Genomic DNA, 22,444 nt, shown 5'->3' with positions numbered 1-22,444 from the left:
GAAGTTTTTTACTGAGAAAATCGAAAAAATACGAGACAACATAGCTCAAACCAAACCTCCAAGTGTGTCAGAAGAATTAGTTTCAAACGTCACCCAAGAAGAAAAGCTAGAGTGTTTTTCTCCTATAAATCAGGAAGATTTCATTAAAATTATTGCAACATCCAAACCGACAACATGCTTATTAGACCCCATTCCGACTACCTTATTAAAAGAGTTACTACCTGTTGCAATTGCGCCCATTTATAACATTGTTAACTCGTCAATTAATCTAGGCCATGTCCCAGGACCCTTTAAACTGGCTGTAATTAAGCCTCTTATCAAAAAACCTAACTTAGACCCCTATGAACTTGGAAACTATAGACCGATTTCAAATCTCCCGTACTTGTCTAAAATACTAGAAAAAGTAGTTTCAACTCAACTGTGTACCTTCCTACAAAATAATGACATGCACGAAAAGTTTCAGTCTGGATTTAGACCGCATCATAGCACTGAAACTGCGCTCGTTAGAATTACAAATGACCTCCTTATTGCATCAGATAAAAATAACATCTTACTCTAGGTCCTGCTTGACCTTAGTGCTGCTTTCGATACTGTAGACCATAAAATACTATTAGATCGTTTACACAATTATACCGGTATTCCGGGACAGGCACTACAATGGTTCAGATATCAATATGTCCATTTAAATGGGAAATCGTCAAATCTTACGCAAGTAAAATATGGGTTACCTCAGGGATCGGTTTTAGAACCCTTGCTTTTCTCCATATACATGCTGCCCCTCGGCAACATTATTAGAAGACATGGAATTAGCTTCCACTGTTACGCAGATGATACTCAGCTATATATCTCATCAAGACCAGATGATTCCTTTAAGCTATCCAAACTGGCAGAGTGCATCGAAGACATAAAACATTGGATGACTAGTAATTTCCTCCTTTTAAACTCTAGCAAAACAGAAATATTACTTATAGCACCAAATTCACGTAAACAGAATATCTCCGACTACAACCTGCAAATTGAAAGCTGCACTGTTACTCCAACAAATACAGTTAAAGACCTAGGCGTTATATTAGACAGCAACCTGTCATTTAAAAATCACATCTCAAATATCACAAAAACAGCCTTCTTCCACCTTAGAAATGTTGCCAAATTACAAAATGTTTTATGTGTTGCTGACGCAGAAAAGCTTATTCATGCATTTGTGACCTCACGACTTGACTATTGTAATGCTCTACTTAGTGGTTGCCTGTATCATCGATAAACAAACAACAGTTAGTTCAGAATGCAGCTGCCAGAGTTCTTACTAGGTCAAGAAAATACGATCACATAACCCCAGTTTTATCAACGCTTCATTGGGTACCCATTAAGTATTGTATTGATTTTAAAATTCTTTTAATTACTTACAAAGCCTTAAACGGTTTAGCCCCTACTTAATTAACCGAGCTTTTATCCCGTTACAACCCATCACGCTCTCTAAGATCTCAAAACTTAGGACTTTTGATAACACCTAGAATAACTAAATCCACCAAAGGGGGTCGAGCTTTCTCATACGTAGCACCTAAACTCTGGAATAGTCTTCCTGATACTATTCGAGGGTCAGACACATTCTCCCAATTTAAATCTAGATTAAAGACACATCTTTTCAGCCAAGCCTTCACTTAATGTATAGTTAATGAACAGCAGCTACGCTAATCATTCTCTTTATTCTCTTTCTGCCTCTGCCTCGGGAGGCCCATCCCGAGGTAGGAAGAAGTTCCACCATATCCAGACGACCGACAGATGCCCATCCCCAATTTGAGATTACGCCAGCTTCAGCTGCAGACTAACTGACCATCCTAGCTCCATCTAAGGCAATTCCACCACCAGCCAAGAGAAATATGACCATCGGACCATCCCAGCTCAGACCACTACATCCCCAACCAAGAGCAAAGACGGACTACTTGTCTTATTAATGCTGAAGTTACAATATTTGGTATTAATGCTAAACTTACATTTACATGTCAGCAGTTTGAAGTTATAGCTGCATTCAGTGGCCCTGATGGGAGGTTGTTGCGTGGGTGTTTGTGGGGAGTGGGGGGCTCGTTGGTTGTGAGGATTCATCTGCTGGGGCTGTGTGGGTCCGGTTTGGCCTTGTTTAGAATAAAGTTACAACATGCCATTACTATTTTCCCTGGTTGTTCCTCTATTTTCTGGTGTCGATCGGGGAGTGGGACCGGGTTGAACCTGCACGGTTTTCGGTGAGTGGGACTTTCTGGGTTGCAGATGGAGGGCTCTCCCTCTTCCTCGTGGATATTTGCTCGGTGGCTTTTGGTCGGGGTCACTGAGTGCAGCTATGACACGTCAGAGGGGATCTGGCCCTCCCGGCTGAGCCTTGTTTCTCCCGAGGTTTTCTCCATTAATCAATCATTGGAGTTTGGGTTCCACGCCACAGCAGGGCAGTGTTGGCTTGCTCACTGGGAGACAACATTTATTTATTTATTAATTAGATATTATTTATTAGAATGATCTTGCTTGTTCTATAAACACCATGCACTGTGCTGTGTTTTACCTTTTCTGTTTTTCCTGTTTGCACCTGTAAAGCTGCTTTGGAACAATGCACATTGTGAAAAGCACTATATAAATAAACTTGAATTGAATTGAATTGAATTTGCAGTATTTAATGAATAAGTAAACCTAAAAACATAAATTCTGTTACTTCAGGAAATATTTTTTGTGTACTATGCTTTTTGTTTTCAGTGTTTTTCCCAATACTCTTGTTTGTTTTCTTTTAAGGAATCTGGCACTGCATACTAAATTTTTCTTGGTTATATTTGTAGATTCTTCCTCGCTGAAGCAGAGTTGGAGCAGACCCCCTGTCAGAAAACATCTCTAATGCTCTGTCAACCATATTACACAGTAAAACCACAAACATAAACTCTACTGTTTAAATGTTTTAGGTTATTATTTTAGTTTAGTTGGACAAAAAATACAGTATAACCAAAATATTGTTAACATTTAGGCATTTGGCAGACGCTTTTATCCAAAGCGACTTACAGTGCACTTATTACAGGGACTATCCCCCTGGAGCACCGTGGAGTAAAGTGTCTTGCTCAAGGATACACTGGTGCTGGTTGCTGGGATCGAACCAGCAACCTTTTGATTTACCAGTTCAGTGGTTTAACCCACTAGACCACCATCTCCAGGTTAAACACTATCACTATTTAAATTAGCTGCTTTATATGTGAATATATAGTTGTCATGATTCCACCATCATGTCATGTTTATTCTTGGTCTTGCAGCGGAGTCATGACATTGCCTTAGGTTGTGTGTGTAGGGAGAGATAGTGAGCCAATCGGCTTGGTATACTCTCTCTCCGGTCCGCATCTTTGTTTCCCGCCATCTCGTTTACTCGTTACCTCTCCTTGAGTGTTTCATCACCTACACCTATTCCCCTGTTAATTATCCTTTGTCTGTCTCCCCATAAAACATCCTCATGTTCATTGTCCTGTGGTCTTGCATTGAATTTAGAATTCTGTGAACCTTTGTATCCTGTATGTACTATGTACCTCGTGTCTGCATAGACCTCGTGCCTTTTATCCTGTATGTACCTTTTGCCTACCTATGGGCTCCTGTTCTTGTTGATGTCAAGTCTGGTATAGTAAGTGTCTAGTATAGTTTGTGCCAAGTTTGGTTTTGAGTTCCAGTATTAGTTAGTCTAGTCGCTATTTCCCTGTTCCTTATTTAATTCTATTGTGTCTTGTTTTTCCCCCTCGTGGGTCTTTTTTTTGTGTTTGTCAAATAAACCTTTGTTAATAACCCCTACACTGCTGCTGCTGCTGCTGCCTGCATTTGGGTTCTCTCCCCGGAATTCCGTGACAGAATGCAAGAGCCAACACTGAACCTAGCAGGCAGCATGGGTGCCCAACGATCCCGCCAGACTCACCTCCTCTGCAATTACCATTAGGGGAACAACAATCTTCTAAATTATGTTGACCGCTTCCTGGGGGCTGCAGAGGAGGCATTTTTTTCAGAGCAGGTGGTTTTTGGGGAGGCAGAACTTGCGACCCTGTTCAATGCTGGCCTCAGTGATCCTCTGTCGCGGGCGGAGATGAGGATGCTGAGACCACTGGAATTCGAGTGCATGGTGAGATATGCCATGTTCCGGCTGGAGCCAGCGTTCGCAGTCCAGTCCATGTCTCCGTCCCAGTTGGTCACGAGGGCCAGGCCTTGGTGATCGGGGTCGTGGGCTTCTCCCCAACCTCCACCTCGGCCGCTGCAGCCTCTCCACCACCGACTAGCCTCCGTGCCAGGCGTGGACGGAGGGAGTCGTGGGACTCCCCGTCCGACTCCTCCATCACAGAGCTAGTCGTGTCCCCCACCACTTCTCTGCAGCCAGCCACACGTACCGTGGGCCGGTCGAAGAAGAAGAAGCTGAGGATGGGGACACTGCCCAAGCCGTTGGTCCCAGTTCCGGTGGTCCCAGTTCCGGTACCCAGTCCGTTAACCAGTCTGGTCCAGCCGCCAGAGAGCACTGCCCAGCCGCCAGGGGGCAATGCCCAGCTACTATGCAAGTAAGACCATGGTTATTTGGGGATTTGCTGTGGTTTTACTACAACTATCATATGTTTTATTGTAGTAAAACGGTTTCATTTTGTGTTTTCTATGGTCTTTCTGGAAACATGGATAACTATATAAGTATGGATACAAATAAACGTTAACTGAATGCTTCTATTTGTGTAAAGTTGGTTAAAAGCATTTGATACATGTAATGCAATTATGAGTTTGATGTGTTAAAATAATAAATGTGCCGTTGGTATTGATCCATTGTTGTGTTTAAGGACATTTTGGTTAGCATGATTTACCAATGATGAACGGCGGGCTGACAGTGGACCGCCAGCAAACATAGTTGATAAACCAGCGGCTCAGCAGCGGACCACCAGCAGAAATATTCCGGCTGCCGCTGGTGGACCGCTGGAAAAAACGATGAGCAAAAATCCGGTGGACCACAGTCAGTTGCCACCGGTGGTTCGCCACTGGCCTTCTGGTAGCTAGGAACATTTTTGTAGTTACACGTTTGCTAACGAAATAATATTCTGCAGCAGTAACACTGTTGTGCATGTTCTGGTGCTTCAATTAGCATGACATTCCCGCCTATTTACAGAAAATGTATAACGTTAATGCATCTCAATAGGAACACAAACCATCTCAGACACCTTTGTCCACGCATAGTTTTTATTTTTTTATGTCCCTGTATGCCAGTGGTTCTCAACTCTGGCCCGCGAGATCCACTTTCCTACCGAGTTTAGTTTTATAAAACACCTGAAGAGGATAATCAGTGACTTCAGGAACAGACCCCTTCAACTAAATGTTGGGCTGGCAAGATTGTTTGGCATATAGCATTAAAGTACCGCGAGAGCAATTAAAATGTGTACAGAGCAATCTGCACTTGAATCACTTTCGCTGTACTTAAATCTCATATGCTGATAGATTTGCGCAGCGCCGCATTAAATTGAACACATCTCTTCCTAAAGACGCTTATTAGCTTGTCCAGGTGTTTTATATCAAAGTTGGGGCTAACAATGGCCAAGACTCGCCGCGCTTCTCCTCGTTGCTGCTCGCCGCTGGCTCACATTGAAAATGAATGACTTTCAGCCACTTTGGCGCTCTCGACGGCAGGGGCTAAACTCGGTTGGCAGGTGTGAGAATCTGGATTTCGTCCTGTCCTCTACAAATATTGCATCTGTGTTTAATACAAAGTTCATATATCATATGTATTCATTCGTATTCATTCCTATTAGTATAAGTTTCTATTCATATAAGATGTGCCTTACTTTCTTGTTGTTTAACCTCGTTGAAAGTTGTATCATGTCTTATGCTGTCTTATGTTGATATAAGTATCTGTTGTTCTCCATATCAAGGTTCCTAATGATATCTAGAGACAATTGTTTTGATATTGTAATATTAAATATGTGATCATATCTGATTGTTCAGGAGGAATAAGACTAAACAGAAAGTCCAACATTTTTAGAATATTGTTTAGACAAGGGGACATAAGAAGTTTACATTCTTACAGCAGGAAAGTGGATCTCGGGAGCCAGATTTGAGTAAGGCTGCGTAAGCTAAACTTTAGTTAACTTATAACATGTTAGCTCATGAGTAACAAGACAAATTACTCATATTTTATCTTTTGGATAATTCGCTGAAAATTCAAACTGAAATGAGAGGGTCCAGCCTGGCAAAGAATTTCCGAATTGCGTCACCTGCTGCTCATGATGCGTGGTGACAGCAGCAGGACACAGCAGAGACGTTTCTGACTTCTTTAATCAAATACAGAGCCAGAATTTTTATTTCAGATTTTATTTTAGTCTGCAGGCACAAATGTAGGCCTATTGCGCAGGACGCTCAACCTGGGTTAGATCGACGTAGTCCTTAGCTGCTCTGGTGACAAGGGAAGTCAGGGCGTCCGAGGTCGTTTGCCATGAATGCGCTGAAAGGGGTGTATTCCCAGGTCTTCGTGAGGTCTTCATGCACTTCCAGGAAAAATGGAACCGGGGTGGAATGCGTTTGCCACCATGCTCCTGATCCAGGTATCAAGACTCCAGCAGTAAGCACTGCGGGAAACCCAAGGCTTGCATGGGCCTGGGCAAGCATGGCTGACATCAGACTTGCCAACGGGGCCTGGATGGTCAGCGGCATTGACATACGACGGTTTAGGATCAATGGGAACCCCCATTTCACCATCGCCGCTGCAGACGGCTTGGCAGCCACCGCGGAACGGGAAGCACACAATGTTGTAGCTGTGTCTAAATAAAGGTTACATATATTAAAGGTTACATATATACGGTTTCTAAGCAACAACAAGTGCGCATTCGTGGACTGCCCTTAACTTCCGGTGCACATTTGCAAATAATAGAGTGCCTGTAGATTGTTTCTGATAACAAGCAAAAGAATACCGAGAAGAACAGTTACTTGGCAGAACCTACAATTTTTTTTAATTTAGACTGCAATACAAAGCTCAACCGCTAGATGTCAATGTACCATAAGGTTTCTTTAAAGTCGAGGTAACACAAGCCGTTTCTACCAATCTAATAGTAATCTTGAGTACCTATAAAGTACGATTGCATACTTCATATCTTGGAAGAGTGTTCAGTTTGATCACAATTATAAAAGCATGAGCACATAATACATCATCGTATTAAACTATTAATTGACTATACATTTGTGTTGTTTACATTATGTACATACGCGCCAATTGCCAACAAAGCACAAACATATGACTTTCACTTAACGCATGCGGTTCATGTCCGGCATCTTTAAGCACTGGGACTACTCTATCTATCAGTTTCAAACAATCTACAAATCCAGCGTTATATCCACCGTATTATAACATTCATCAACAAAACGTTGTGAACAAATAAACACTACTAAACTTCGGTAACCTGAACCATGTACATTGATGATCGTGTGCTTTCTCTTGCTAAGAGAAATTAACATACAACAAAATTGAACAATTCATTTTTTTTATTACGATTATTATACTATAAAATAATATAATGCAATTTTGACGTATATTAAATAAAATGTAAATAGTTATATTATTAGACAGACCGATTAACAAGAATGGAAGTTAACTGCAGCCCAATGCGCACGTCCGATGAAACGGTCTTTGGGTTACACTGTTTTGCACTATTTGCCTGGCCGGGGGGGCTGCTTTAAAATTCAGAATTTATAGTCCGTTTAATATTTGACCCGTGATTCTCTCTGCTCTATCTCCAATGTGTGATTTCACTGTACGAGTGTGTTTGCGTGTGTGTGTCTAAGTATGTATGCATATTGTGTGTATGGAGCATCTGTATGTCAGTCTTTTGTGTTTTCATCTTTTTCTTGTTTTTACATGTGTACGAATTTAGTTGTTTTACGTGTAGTCAATGTGTACAGCTGCTTTGTAACAATGAAAATTGTAAAAAGCGCTATTTAAATAAAGTGGAGTTGAGTTATGCTTTCACTTGTCTAGGATACGAATTATTCCACTTGAGTCGATGGTGTTCGAAAAAGCGATAGTGATACGCTAAAAGGAGAAATAAAGTTCAAATATTACAGATAAAATTACAAAACTAACTAACGATCACTTTCGGATAAAACATCCGTGCCCGAGGAAATTCCCGCAATATTTTGCATTACGCACCGTCCGTCATAGATCAATGTGATTTAAATGTTGAAGGCGAGTTAGCAGCAGCAGTAAGTGATTGTTCTTGTAACCATCCAGTTAGAAAGCAAGGAAGGGTTTTATAAATGTTTACTTGCCCCTCTAGATGAAAACGAATGTAATGGTAAGGTGCAGAATGAAATATTACATCAAAGAGCACATCTGATCGGTAACAAATGCGAGGGAGAGGAGAGCGCTCCTTTTCAAAGTTATATTTTATTTCTCGTACAGCTATTTAACATGGATGTCCCTGGAATGCCATGGTGAGAAGCATGGATTCGAACTATAGCTGAGCAGAAAACACTAATGATAAACCTAAAGTTCAAAATAAGTCTTTTTAACGGCAAGACCATACTTTAAGAATTTATTGCAAAATATTTATTAAGGAAGTATGATTGCAACTGTTTTTGTTGATTTTGGAAACTTGTTTGTTTGAAGTTCATATCTGGAGTTAATGTTTTCTTAAAGAGTCTGGAAAGTTTAGTATGCAAACTTGTTCTTATAAAAATTGAAACTAAATGTCAAATTAAATTACAATAATAGAAAATAATATACAATTATTAGAAAATGCAATATAATGAATACATATAAAATTAAATTTAAATAATAAAATAAATGATTAAATAATTAGAAAATTCAATATAATAATAAAATGTAATAAAATCATAGAAGACACTGTGGCGTGGCAATAAAATAAAGGGGGACTTTGGGTTTGCTATAGCCCCAGGGTAGACTTGTAATTGATGATTGATCCATATCGATGTATCGTTACACCCCTACAAAACACATGCACAATATTTGGCAAAATAATTAGTTTAATCAGGCTTACTTTTTTCAATTTCATTAAATGCATTGTATGATGAAAAATTTTAGTTGCACACTCTCTATAGAACTGTTTTTATTTATATACAACCAGGTAGACTGGCAGTGTTGGCCTGCTCACCGGGAGACTGCATTCATTTATTTATTTAGAAATTGGATATTATTTATTAGAATGATCTTACTCGTTGTATAAATACCATGCGCTGTGCTGTGTTTCAATTTTTCAGTTTTTCCTGTTTGCCCCTCTAAAGCTGCTTTGAAACAATACAAATTGTGAAAAGCGCTATATAAATAAACTTGAAATGAATTGATTCAATCGTTTAAATTACCGATAGAACAAAGGGAGAAAATTCATAGGAAAGGCTCACTCACATTAGAACAATATGAAGGCCTTTCAATTTCAAAAGGATTAAGATGGATTTCAGATGGAAAAAAAATGATTCCAACAATATCATTCCTCTGTATATTTATTGTTATAGTTGTGTACAGACCTTAAACACATCTACTGAATCCTAGACCAGAGTAATTAACACATTTCTAGACTTGTATTAATAACAGCAAAATTAAGAAATATACATTCCACAGATAAGCACAGTTTTTTTCATGAAATTTTCTTTATTTAACTTTAAATTTAGCACAAAATTTCCCTTGAATGTATGACTGCTTCTGTGCCTGGTTGAGAGCAAATCTAAAACTTTGTATTTAAAAATCAGAATGAAAGTAAAACTTTTGCCCTGCATTCACACCATCTTTAAAATTGGGTTTAAATCCATCTGGTGGGCATCCTACGTCGCCCTCCTCCCTATGGCGAATCATCTCTTCTTCACGTCTACGTCTATCTTCCTCATGCCTAAACATATAGAAACTCATTTCAAATGAAAATGCACAAAAAATGAACACCAATATTAGATTTTCCTAAAATCCTGATATAATTAATTATAATTATTGTAAGCACATAGGCCCTCTTTAGAGACAGAAGCACACCTTAGATCAACCTGCTTGCGTTTCTGCAGCTCCTGGTTCCTGAGCTCCTCCAAGCAACGCAATTCCTCTTGACGTCTCATGAGATCTATTTGAAGTTCACAAATATTTACAATTGGAATAAGCAGACAATATTTTTAAATGTTGAAATCATAGCAAACCTTTTGAAATGTCTAAGCAAGTAAACAAAGAATAAAGCAGATGAGTTTCAATTTATGTCATTGGTTGAATTGTAAATGTTGTAGCATACATTAATTTAAAGTTTGAAATAAACATTTTTAATTGTTACCATTGTTGTTTTGACACCAGATATAATTTTTTGATATGTTTTACTAGTGAATGTAGAACACTACAGTTCATTTATGTTAGTGGCTAGAGCATGGCACTAACAATGCCAAAGGTCATGGGTTCGATCCCAGGGGATTGCACATAGTCAGGAACAAATGTATAATATAATGCAATGTAAGTCGCTAACCAATATAGATCTTATGGGCCCTATTTTCATGATCTAAGCGTATGGTCTGAAGCTTACACTCAGGTTGTGTCCGAATCCACATTTGCTAGTTTAACGAAGGGAAAACTGTCAGCGCACCCGGGCACATGGTCTAAACGTGTTGTCCTGATTTTCTTAATGGGTAATGGGTGCTTTTTTGGCGTAACGTGCAGTAAACCAATCAGTCTCTTTACACGGCGGACTTTGCAAGAGCAAAGACTGGACGCTTCTCCAGAGAGGAAAGGCATCTAAAGGACAAGATGGATTTTTTACTTAATGTCCACAATAAACATCTTTCACATTTACATCTTCATTTTCACCATTTATGTCTCCAGCGTTGCAGACACAGTCCCCGTCTGGTTCCCTCTGCTCCCGGAGCGGGCTGACTACACTGGCCTCCCAAACTGCTGGCTCCCGGTGCACAAGGATCCGCCTTCCGGTAAGGGTGAATAATGTCACAGTTTCCAGTCTGTCATCTCATGTTTTGCCCCTGGACTACACTACCCATGAACCTCTACAATTGCTCACCTGTCCCATATTGTCTTCACCCTCACCTCCCAGTGATCTCCTCATCACTAGGACACTTTTAAACTTGTAATCTTATCATTGTTTTGGTGCCGTTTCACATAATCAGTTATAACAATAAATCTCTGTGCTGGTATATTATCTCTGTGTCTCTAACCTCTGGTGTATGCGTGACAGTTGGGCTTGAGTTTTTTTCTGAAATTGCTAATGCAACCATTTCACAACAGAGACAAAATTAAGAATCGCTTGTTAATTGGCTGCCCTAAATTGGTATTATCTAACTGTATACTTAAATTTAACAGTTGACATCTAATTTTAAATTTGTATGCATTTGGCAGACGCTTTTATCCAAAGCGACTTGCATTGCAATATCCTATACATCTACACATAGGTATGTGCAATCACCTGGGATCGAACCCACAACCTTGCATTGTTAACACAATACTCTTACCACTGAGCTACAGGAAAGCTTTTATCACAAAAACTATAATATAGCGAATAAACTGTGATAATGCGAGAAATGTAAAAGGTACCTCAATAAATTTTAGTCTGACACTATATCTTTTGACTCATTTATCATTTAGTGCTTTCACAACTTTTTGGGGGGTAAATCAATGGGAGGACAAGATAGGGTTTACTAATTTCCCACCTATATATTTGAAGATATTGAGCTAGAAAATAATAGATATGTGTTTTGTGAATATAAGAAATATTTTTATTCTTGACTGGATAAAACCATGGCAACACTACCAAGGCTACCGTTTTCTTTCCAGGTTCGAGTTCTCGGCCTCAAAAAGGTGGGATTGGTTTGGAGCATGTTTTGTCGCCATGGCTTCTTTCACTACACAGTTTTTTTCTGGGTTAGAGATCACAAACCAAAACTGGACCAATCAGCTCTGAGCATATATAAGTGACCCAGTGAAGCCACTCCCCTTGTATCTCGCTCTGAATAAAAATAATGCTTACAATTATAAGATGTTAGAGGTAAAATCTTTTGTTGATAATTGTTTATTAGATAGATTTTTTTATTGATGTTTAATTCATATAACTCATGTAATTATTAGATGAGTTGATACATATTAATCAATTAATAATAATTTAAATGTATTATTAATATAACTAAACTGTACGTATAAAAACAAACTTCATTATATAAAGCTTTTTAAAGTAATGAAGCATACGTGTTTTCATTTGATCTTTTGTAAACCTATAAAATATTGAATTCAGTTGATTCGCTTACAGACAGTAGTTGTCTTCTCAAACTTTCACTGTAGCAGTGTTTATTCCTGGCAGGTAAATACGTTTTAATTAATGAGATTTCTTCATCTTAACTCTTTCCCTGCCAGCCTTTCTAAAAAAACGTTGCCAGCCTACGCCAGCTTTTTTAACATTTTCACCAAACTTTAATGGCTCACAGTACATTTTCTGTAAAGATTATATGAAAAAACAATATGTCCAATGAAAGAACAGAGTTTTTGCTTTTAAACAAAAGAAACTGTATTCTTCTATCTTCATTTGTTCTTTTTTTAACACTCCTCAGATGTGGGTAGGTTTCTTCAAAAATGCATCATTTTGATTAAATTAATCAAGAGATTAATTAACGTTATTTGTCAAAGATTCTGCCCAGTTTACACTGAGAAAATTCATTAAAAACCGCTAAGAAACATACATTCTAGGTTCTGGGATTCTGTACATTTTCCCAAAGGTGTGTAATAGTGCCAACTGCTGTACAACAGTACAAACACTGATTGCCGTATTAACCCGTCTTTGGCGGGGAACCATTTTTAAGACGAGATAACTCGTCAATGGCGGTGAAAGAGTTAAACAGAAAAAAGTGAATTGTGCTGATATTCGCGAGAAGTCAATCAAACTGATGATGCTTTCTGTGTTCCGTGTGATTGGCATGCACCTCATTGACAATGAAGGTTTAATCTAAACCAGGTTGGGTTTTTCTGGTTTTGTTTGTTTTTGAAACCCAGAGTTTGTTCATATCGCTTCGTGCAATGAGCCTCAGAGTGTCTGCAGGCAAACAATGATTAAAATAAATGTTTAACAACAGCTTTAGAAACTTTAGAAGTGATAATATGCAGATTCATATATGCATTAATTATAAACAGAGACATGCTGTGTGGACACGGCTGTGTCATGTAATAAGAACAGATGTGTTTATTTTATGTCAAATACACCAGCATAATAATGTACATTTTGCAAAACGCAAAACTATATCAATGTAAAATGGTCGTTACAGCCACTTATCATAGTAAAAGCAGTAAAACCTTCCAAAGCACATGCAAGTAAACAATTAATAAACTAAACGATCGGTACTATGAATACAAATGAAACTAGATTGTAAAGTTCGATTACAAACATTATGTTGCCTAGAAAAAGCCTGTTCTGAAGAGTTTGAAATAGTTTGAAAGGATTTATTGATAAACTTTTTCTAACATGATGGAAAAATCATTTGGTGAAACTCTAAGCTGTGAGTGAAACGAACCAACCCCTTTGTCCCTATGATGTTCTGATGCAGATATGTGGGTTTTGCTAAACAATTGCTTTGCTAACCTGTTTGGTTGTTATAGGCGTGGCTTAGCATCTACCATTTGATGATACTCTAAGCTATTAGAGAAACAAACAAACCCTGTCTCTACGATGTTCTCATACAGAGATATAGGCATTGCTAAATGGTTGCTAGGGTAACCTGTTTGGTTGCTATGGGCGTCGCTTAGCAGAAGCCAATTGATGATGCATCAAGCCCCAAGAGAAACAAACCATTCCCCATGTCTCTACGATGTTCTGATGTTCTTGATATAGGTCTTGTTATATGGTTGCTAAGTTAACATGTTTTGTTGCTATGGGCGTGGCTTCGTATCTGATACTGATTGGTTGCCTGAGTAAAATGAGCCCACCCCTTGTCTCTAAGTGCTTGTACTGAGATATTCAACACGGGATAGTTATAACGCCTTATATGGGCATATTTCCTCTTCCACAACACAATAGGCCGCATTTCAAATTCAATTTCAGATATTAATAATTAATTTCTTACATGTTTAAAATCTTATTTCAGATATCAGAAATGCAATTCTTACTAGTAAAAAAACATATTTTTAATATCAACAATTAACTTCTAAAATCCTGATATCAAGAATTAGATTTTTACTAGTTGAAACGTTCATTCTTGATATCTGTAAAAAAAATTAACATGTGGCATTTGGTATTTCTGATATCAGGAAATAGATTTCATATATCAATAAATCTGTTATTGTGGATATCGAAAATTGCTTTCTTACTAGTAAAATCACATTATTGATATCAAGAATTAACGTTGTCGCTAGAGAAAATGTAATTATTGATTTAAAAAAATTGCATTTTTACATGTGGTATTTCAATTGTTGATATCAAGAATAGACGTTATCACTAATAACTACACTATTATTGATATAAAAAAAGTATGTTTTTTTAACTAGTAGGAATAGACTATGTGCACAAGCGTATCGACGAACTTCCGCTGTCGCCAGAAGTCGGGATGTCAGTTTCCGGTTTTCTCTTGCACCACGCAAAATGTCAGTGTTTACGAGATGTCTTCAAGATCTGCAAAAAAATAAGCAATAACGATGTACGAATAACGTTAGTGGCTAATTACGTACTTATTTAAGAGTTATGTTAAACAAAAGTTACCTTAGCTAAATCCAATAGAAAACAATAGAAACGCCAGGTTATTAAAATATTACGATTATAACTGTTGGTTTATACTGTAAATCCTAGCTTCACCATACACTCAAACTGTGAGATTGCTCTTCTTTCCTCATGGCTCTGTAGCGCAATGACTTCACCTGAGCCCTGATCTTTATTAGAAACTAAGAGGGGGAGAAAATGAATACAATTAATAATTCTATACTAATGTTACAATAAAAAATAAACACATCGATACATAGCTTAGCCACTAACGTTAGCTTTTGGCACACCACATTAGATTAAACTAATCTCGTAGTTGTGGATATAGCTTGATATATATAGCTTAAATCCTTTGACCCGCTTGCTTGATGGAGCAGAGGACCAGGCATCAACGATGCGATGTACATCATTAATTCTTATATTTGGCAGATCTTTAAGACATCTTCTAAACACTGACATTTTAAGAGGTGCGAGAGCAAACCGGAAACTGGCATCCCGACTTCTGGCGACAGCGTAAATTGTCGCCACGCTTGTGCACAGGGCACATTGCATTTCTGATATCTCAAATAAGATTTTTGAAATCTGAAATTCAATTTAAAATGGCAGTCTATTGTCAATATTTTTTTTTATGGGTTATCCCCAGTGTTTTGTTTTTGGACTTTGTTTTGCCCCTGATGGCACGTGTTATTTTTATTCCTTGTTTGAGGTCCTGTTTCCCACCACGGGATTATTATTTAAATAAAAGTATTTTTCTCTACTTGGCTGCAGTATGTGATTTCGAATGCAGGGTCTGTCTTCATCATCAAAATCATGTTTTAGATGTGTAACACTATAAAGCTGGCTTTTGAAGCATAAAATAATAAAAAGGCAGCTTTATTACACTTTGATTTTATTTTAAAGTGACAATTATAAAATTATATTGAAGCCTAATGCATCAGGTTTTCAAATGTAAATGAGTGGAACGCATCTGCCACATTTGCTGTTTGTTTTGTTACAGAATTTATAAACATACATATTTTTCAGAAAAATATTTCCTAAAATACAGTTCTCATACCCTTTTTTATAATTTGAGTGTATGATTTCATATTACCTTGTCTCATCATCATAAGCTGATGCTCATGTTTGGCAGCCTCCATTTCAGCCTCCAATTTCTCTTTAGCCTCTAGTATGTTCCGGTCCACTTGTTCCTTCTGTTGTTTTTCAATATTATCCAAAGCTTTCCAGCGTGATGAGTACTCAAACTCAAAGGTGCCTGGCTCTGCAAAATGTGGTGGGTGCTCCCTTTCCCTAAATTGCACATACTATTTGTTAATTTCCTTTGCTTTCGCTTATTGATATTTTTTTCATTTTCAATATGGAACAAAGACACACTTGTAATATTGTGCTGATTTTTGCAAAAGCTTCTCTGGGAGCCCATCTTCATCTTCAAACTGTTCTTTTGGCTCAAGAATGACTGGACAAGGAGACCTAAGTTATAGAAAAAATTATACACATTATAACCTTCATTTAGAAAATTGCAGATAAATGAATACATAGGAATTACATGAACAGCATTAACCTTTTCAACAGTGTTTTAGCACCAAAAAATAAAACAAAAAATACATGGAAATTAAAAATGAAGTAATGGTAAGTTTATGTGAATTAATGTCGCTATGAGGCAGCTTTACACAAAATATGACAAGTAGTCATGTTATAAATTCTTTAATAAATATTATAATGTTTGAATTATAACTTAACTCTAAAACAGCTTCATAAAATGTGTTGTCACATTATTTAGTGTTTTTTATTACGTTGTAATCAGAAGAGCTCCATCTGCACAGTGATCCAAAGCTTTCCGGGCATCAGATTTATTGGCAAATTCCACGACACCCTTGCCTGTGGGTCGGCCATGGTCATCAACGACCACAACTGTGCGCTCAACTGGACCAAATTGGGAGAAGGCCTGTTCCAACAACTCATTGGACACCACTGGAGAAAGGTTTCGCACCGTGAGGGCTGCTCCATTTGTGGCAAAACGGATATAAATGCTTCTATTCCTTATTACTGTGCCATCCAATTCAGCCTTAGCAATCTCGGCAAGTGTTCTTGTCTCCTAAATAAGTGAAATAAGTATTTATATGCCACAACCATGAAGTTTACAGACATTTTTCAACAAGATTGCTATGTGGTTCAATAACAAACACCTTATGATAAAGAATAAACTGGTCACAAATCAACAGTGTTATCTCTTTCTTTAAGTATTAAAAGGAATAACAAAATTTGTTTTCAAAGTCATTTTATACAGTGGGTACGGAAAGTATTCAGACCCCCTTAAATTTTTCACACTTTGTTAAATTGCAGCCATTAATTGCAGTTTTTATTTTTTAATAAATCTGCAAAAATGTCAACAATTCTGTGATTTTATGTCAATATGGGGTGCTGTATTTACATTAATGAGGGAAAAAAATGAACTTTAATGATTTTATCAAATGGCTGCAATATAACAAAGAGTTAAAAATTTAAGGGGGTCTGAAGACTTTGCAAGTTTACTGTGCATGAGACAACCAGAAAATAACAGATCATGTGAAAGTGACCTATTTGTCAGATATGGTGACCCATATCCGAAATATACCTCTGCTTTTAACCCATCCAGAGAGTAGTGAACACACGCACAGCAAGTGGTGAACACACATACACCCGGAGCAGTGGGCAGCTATCACTGCAGCGCCCAGGGAGCAAGTAGGGGTTAGGTGCCTTGCTCAAGGGCACCTCAATCATTAACCGCCGGCCCTGAGGATCGAACCGGCAACCTTCTGGTCACGAGTCCAACTCCCTAACCATTAGGCCACGACTGCCCCTGTATCATTTAGAAGACATCCAAAAAGAACACAATTTATATAATGTGGTTGATAGACAAAAAAGAAATGCAGCTGATAGGATGATGGATGGAAAGAGTGCAACTAATAGAACGTAAGACAGAAGGACTTTTCGCGTGATGTCAAATTAGGGCTGGGGAAAATAAATTTTCAATTTATAATTTTTTTTTGTGGTTGATTTGATGTAGAAGACCGATTCTTAAACCTTAAATTGTCATAAAAAAAACTGGAAACTATGAATGCAAGTTTTGATGAATGTTCTTAGATTAAGTTTCTTTTAACCTTGCACAAGCCCATTTTATATATTTAATCTGTGTTTAACATGATGAATGCTGCTCTGTATGGCACGATATTAGTTTCATATATTTTTCAAACATTAAAACCAGTTTCACATGCATAAAACCTAATTAACATGCACAAAGTATACACAGCCGCAGAAAAAAATACCATTGGTTTGCGCTATGGAAGTGATCTGTACATTCTACTGAACTTTAATTCCTGAAACTAAACTATATAAAAACTAAATAGAATGTGCCTATCTGTCTTTCTTGAACAAATGTCCTTACCACCACATACATTTAAATCAAATCTTTCTTTCTTTGGTCTGTGCTAAACTATATAAAAACTAAATAGAATATGTTCATAAAAATAAACCTAAACTAAAACAAACAAAATTATTATTAAAGCAAACAAACACTGAATTTTAACTGAATTTTAACACTGAAAATTTGAAAACGTTACTGTGGCGAGGGGGGCGTGGTTTAGTGACGTCTGTGCCGGGGAGGAGAGACACGGGAAAGACGGTAAGCAAGTAGGTTGATTGCAGATTAAGATCACCTGCGTCTCATTACAGTGATTGGTGAGGAGACACCTTAAAGGCTCGCAGAATCGGAGGAGAGTTGAGAGAGACGGACTGGGAGACGTTACAAGCAGCAGTTGCAAGCAGCAGTTGCAAGCAGCAGTTGCAAGCAGCAGTTGCAAGCAGCAGTTGCAAGCAGCAGTTGCAAGCAACAGTGGATCGTATCCGGCTATCCAGAGTGGAATCTTACGGACCGTGATCCGGAAAAGTCGAGGAGAAGAAGTTTCTATATATGATTTGTAGACCAGAGCTCATTGGCACCACGTGTCACGGAAAGAATCGAAATAAAGTGATTCTTGTCTCCCAGTCCAGACTGACCCCGCCTCCTTTCTTCCATATACCTACATACCTGATTTAGCACACACATGATGTACCATATTAGAGGTACCAGTCTTATGGCTTTCATATACATACAATGCCTCATTGTATGTCGTTGCATATTACATACCCAGCACTTGATTCATCCTTGTGAACGCCTTCGTTAAAACGCTCCCACGCGATACTTTTCTTTTCTACCTTTTTTCTTTTTAATTCTCCCTTTTTGCATTTCTTTCGGATCTGTTTTGCCTCCATTTCTGCTTTAAGAAATAGACAGTCCTCTACCGCCGCCACGCGCGCATTTCTTTTAAATTACTGCAAATTAGCGCCTGATGAAAAATGCATTTAAAACACATTCGACCAACTTCTTCAACTCTCCCCCACTTACTGGTTTTGCACCAAAGTCCAGCATTTGTTGTTTGGTTGGTGGGGGACCTGCTGCTCTCTGCTTCGCAAAATCTGGCATGACTTGCTCTGTAAGTTGAACTGTGCAGTGCTGCGACACAAATTGTTTCTTCAAATTTGACATAGTGTTTTTGTAGCTAGATAGCACTTTGTCGCCAGCACAGACAGTACAACGAACCTTAATATTGTCATCTAGCCGTCACAAACTTGTGACTGTATTTCCATCTAGAAATGCGCATCTCTCTCCTCCCTCCATTGTTGTTTACATTTATGTCACTTTGTGGTAGGGGCTATTACACGTGAATTGTCCTCATGCTGAAAACGTAACTTGTCGCATAATGCTACGTGACTTCACTCCCTGAGACGCAAGAAGAAAGCAAAAATTATATTTTTTTACTCAGGAAAATGACAAAAATAGTAACGCACAGTGACTTGGATAAATAACTTTAATCTGATTAATGGTTTGGAAAAAGTAATGCGTTAAGATTACTAGTTACTGAAAAATGTGGTAAGATTAGAGTAATGCGTTACTCAGTATTACGCTGGTTACAATATTGAGGTAGTCCATAAAGTAACTTTTTGTTAGTAATATTGTGTTACATTTTCACAATTGACTGCAGCTCACGCTTTTGTAATACATTACTTTAAATGAGTCTGTACCCCAATATTGGAATTATATACATCCGCCTTGTCTAAAAGACAGAGGGGGAGGGGTCGGTGCACTTTACAATAACACTTTCAGCATTTCTTAGAAGTCTAATTTTAAATACAATTCTTTTGAAGTCATTGTACTTCATGTAACAACAATTCAGTTCCTGTATTATCCAATTTATTCTAGAGATTATGTTTCACACTGTCCTTGAAGGGCCGGAACAAAAATACATTGAGGGCCAGGTTCGGCGCGCGGACCGCCAATTGAATGGCCATGATATAAGGTTCTAAGTGATACATGTACAACTAGTGGTACTCGAAGAGACCCCTGGTGGTACTTGACACAACGGAAAACTAAAAACGCTATATAGTAATTTACATTTCGGGTTTTAAATACAATTTTTAAATGTTTAATACATGATCAATAAATACAGAATACATCTTATATAGCCAATGTTCAATTTTAATATAGTCATATTTTTATAGTTTATTTATTATTGGTCAATTTTACTTGCGTGACAGGTAGCTCAAACACAGAGTGGGCTCAAACAGACAATTGTTTATCTTTGAGTCTTTTCTCTTCCGATAAACTGCGTAAAAAATTAAGCTTCTTAAGAATTTTGGAACATGAACCACTTTAAAGCTGTTGTTAATGCTGTAAAGCGCTAATTCAACACTCATTATACAATGAAATGCAGGTCGCAATTTAGTTTTGCCGTTTATAAGGTCTGTGGTGTACCATCGTCCAAGGCTTTTGATGGGCTCGCTCTTTATACAGAACCTGTCGTTGGTAAAACTGCTTTGACAGTGGAGATGCTGCGGGATTTGTGCTCAATTTATGTTCTCCTGGAGCTTATACAGCATCAGCTCTGTACAGGCTTTGGTAGTTGTGATGGTTGTTATGTCATCCATGTATGCCCTGATTGGAAATGGGCACAGCCCATTTTTCAAACGCCCTCCTCCAACCACACAACAAAATGCCCAGATTATTATGTACATTGCCATAGTGAAAGCAAGTGGTGAAATGGTGCAACCCACCATTATGCCAACCTTCAGCTGTTGCCAAGTGGTGATGCTATCCTATGTGGTAATACAGAATTGGAGATCCTGAAAGTATTACTTGACCAGCATTGTTATTTGCTCTGGAACATGGAAGAAGTCAAAAGCTGTCCATAGCAGTTTATGTGGCACTGACTCAAAGGCATTGGCAAGATCTAGAAAAATGATGTTGCTTAATTTGCTTTCTCAAGCTCTCTCCACAGCAGTGAGGCCAGGTGATTTTTAAGATCACCTTGTAGTGCCTCTAGGCCTTTCCTTTCTTTTTCTATGGCTGTCTTTTAATGATTTCTCAGGCTGCTCCTTTCTCTCACAAATCTGTCAATCTCTTGTTGTCTCCTGGACTTCGCCTGGCCTGCAGTCTCCTTCTGTTCCCTTGGGTTCTTGCTTTTCACTCAAAATCTCTCTACCTCATAGGTGGAAATGACCTCCCTCATCTTCTCCAGTTTTCTTTCAACATCTCCTTTCTGGACTGCTAATAGCTGGACGATATCTGAGTCAATGGTTGCCCATTCTTTGATGCAGGATATAGGCCAAAGTATCCAAGGTCTTCTTCCATCCATCCAGATTATTGCAATTCGCTTAATAGGACGAGGTGTTATAATCCCACTATTTCAGCACAGTTCTCATGCCTTATGCATGGCAGGGGGAAGCAGTCAAGAATATGTATAAAAGGAATGGAGGTCTGAGGTTTCACTGGGTTCATCGGGTAGGTATCCTCTGTGTTTTAGGTATTAATGATAATAGAAATACAGCACATAGCATACTTACCTTTCCTTGCCATTATCAGAGAGACATCTCATGAGTTGTGTGTCCCACATTCATCATATCCATTATCATGGGTGAAAGATGCCTTTTGGTGAGATGCTGCAGATAATGCACTTTGTATGGTTCCATTCAATGTTAGACATCGTCAGTTGTACAGATGCGTGTTGAAGTTGCGCTTGAATTTACAAGCCATTTTAATAATTGGTGTATGTCGTTGGCGATAGATTCATTTGAGAGTCTTTGTGGCTTGGTGGTTTTGGAGCAGTTTAAAAGTATAATTCCTGAACGGAAAGCAACTTACATTAATTCACATAAAATAGTCTGTAAATGTTAAGATATACAAGTTTTGATTTAGGGTTCGTTCGATGTATGCATACATTGGGATGATTCACAGTTCAAAGCCTATCATTGTTACGATGTAACTACTCCTCTCTTAATTCCCTATATGATGAGCTATGCAATAAAAACATAGCATGCGTCATACTATGTCCATAACTAAGTTTAGGTATTAAATGCAAACTGACGATACTGTCAGAGCTATGCAAATGAGCCGCCATGAGAAACAAAGGAACTTTCTCTGGCCCACTTATCACTTCATGGCATTGGCATGGCAGGTATGCATTTAAAAACACCATCAACAATCAACTTCGGGAAATAAGAAGGAAAAAGAAACAGAACGCGAAGGACAATCCCGCGGACACATGCAGCTAAAACCGCTACATTAATTGGTGGAGGGAACGCAGGCGTAGTTTTAAACCTTGTTTTGTGAGTAGGACTAATCATGTGTGTTTCTATGTGTGTTTATAGAAACCGAATACTCTTTTAAAGGGCACTTTGTTATGTATGAATGAATG

The 22,444-nt window shown here is 38.2% G+C and overlaps 1 protein-coding gene across 4 annotated transcripts in view; it reads right to left on the bottom strand.

Annotated features, from left to right (window-relative positions):
- pspc1 (paraspeckle component 1) overlaps window positions 1–22,444 on the bottom strand; it is a 46,159-nt gene that overhangs the window by 10,315 nt on the left and 13,400 nt on the right. For 3 of the 4 annotated variants that reach the window (XM_056770176.1, XM_056770190.1, XM_056770199.1), the window contains exons 2-6: window positions 16,469–16,770; window positions 16,050–16,145; window positions 15,769–15,965; window positions 9,992–10,076; window positions 9,754–9,857 (exon numbers count right to left, since the gene is read on the bottom strand). In XM_056770176.1, coding sequence (XP_056626154.1) covers window positions 9,754–9,857; window positions 9,992–10,076; window positions 15,769–15,965; window positions 16,050–16,145; window positions 16,469–16,770 — 784 coding nt within the window. The remainder of the gene's footprint in view (window positions 1–9,753; window positions 9,858–9,991; window positions 10,077–15,768; window positions 15,966–16,049; window positions 16,146–16,468; window positions 16,771–22,444) is intronic. The other variant, XM_056770183.1, reaches the window with a different exon arrangement.

Source organism: Triplophysa dalaica, chromosome 2 (assembly GCF_015846415.1).
Source record: "Triplophysa dalaica isolate WHDGS20190420 chromosome 2, ASM1584641v1, whole genome shotgun sequence".
Lineage (NCBI taxonomy): Eukaryota > Metazoa > Chordata > Actinopteri > Cypriniformes > Nemacheilidae > Triplophysa > Triplophysa dalaica.
The sequence above is the reverse complement of the archived record's forward strand: the minus strand, read 5'-3'. Positions and strand labels throughout refer to the sequence as shown.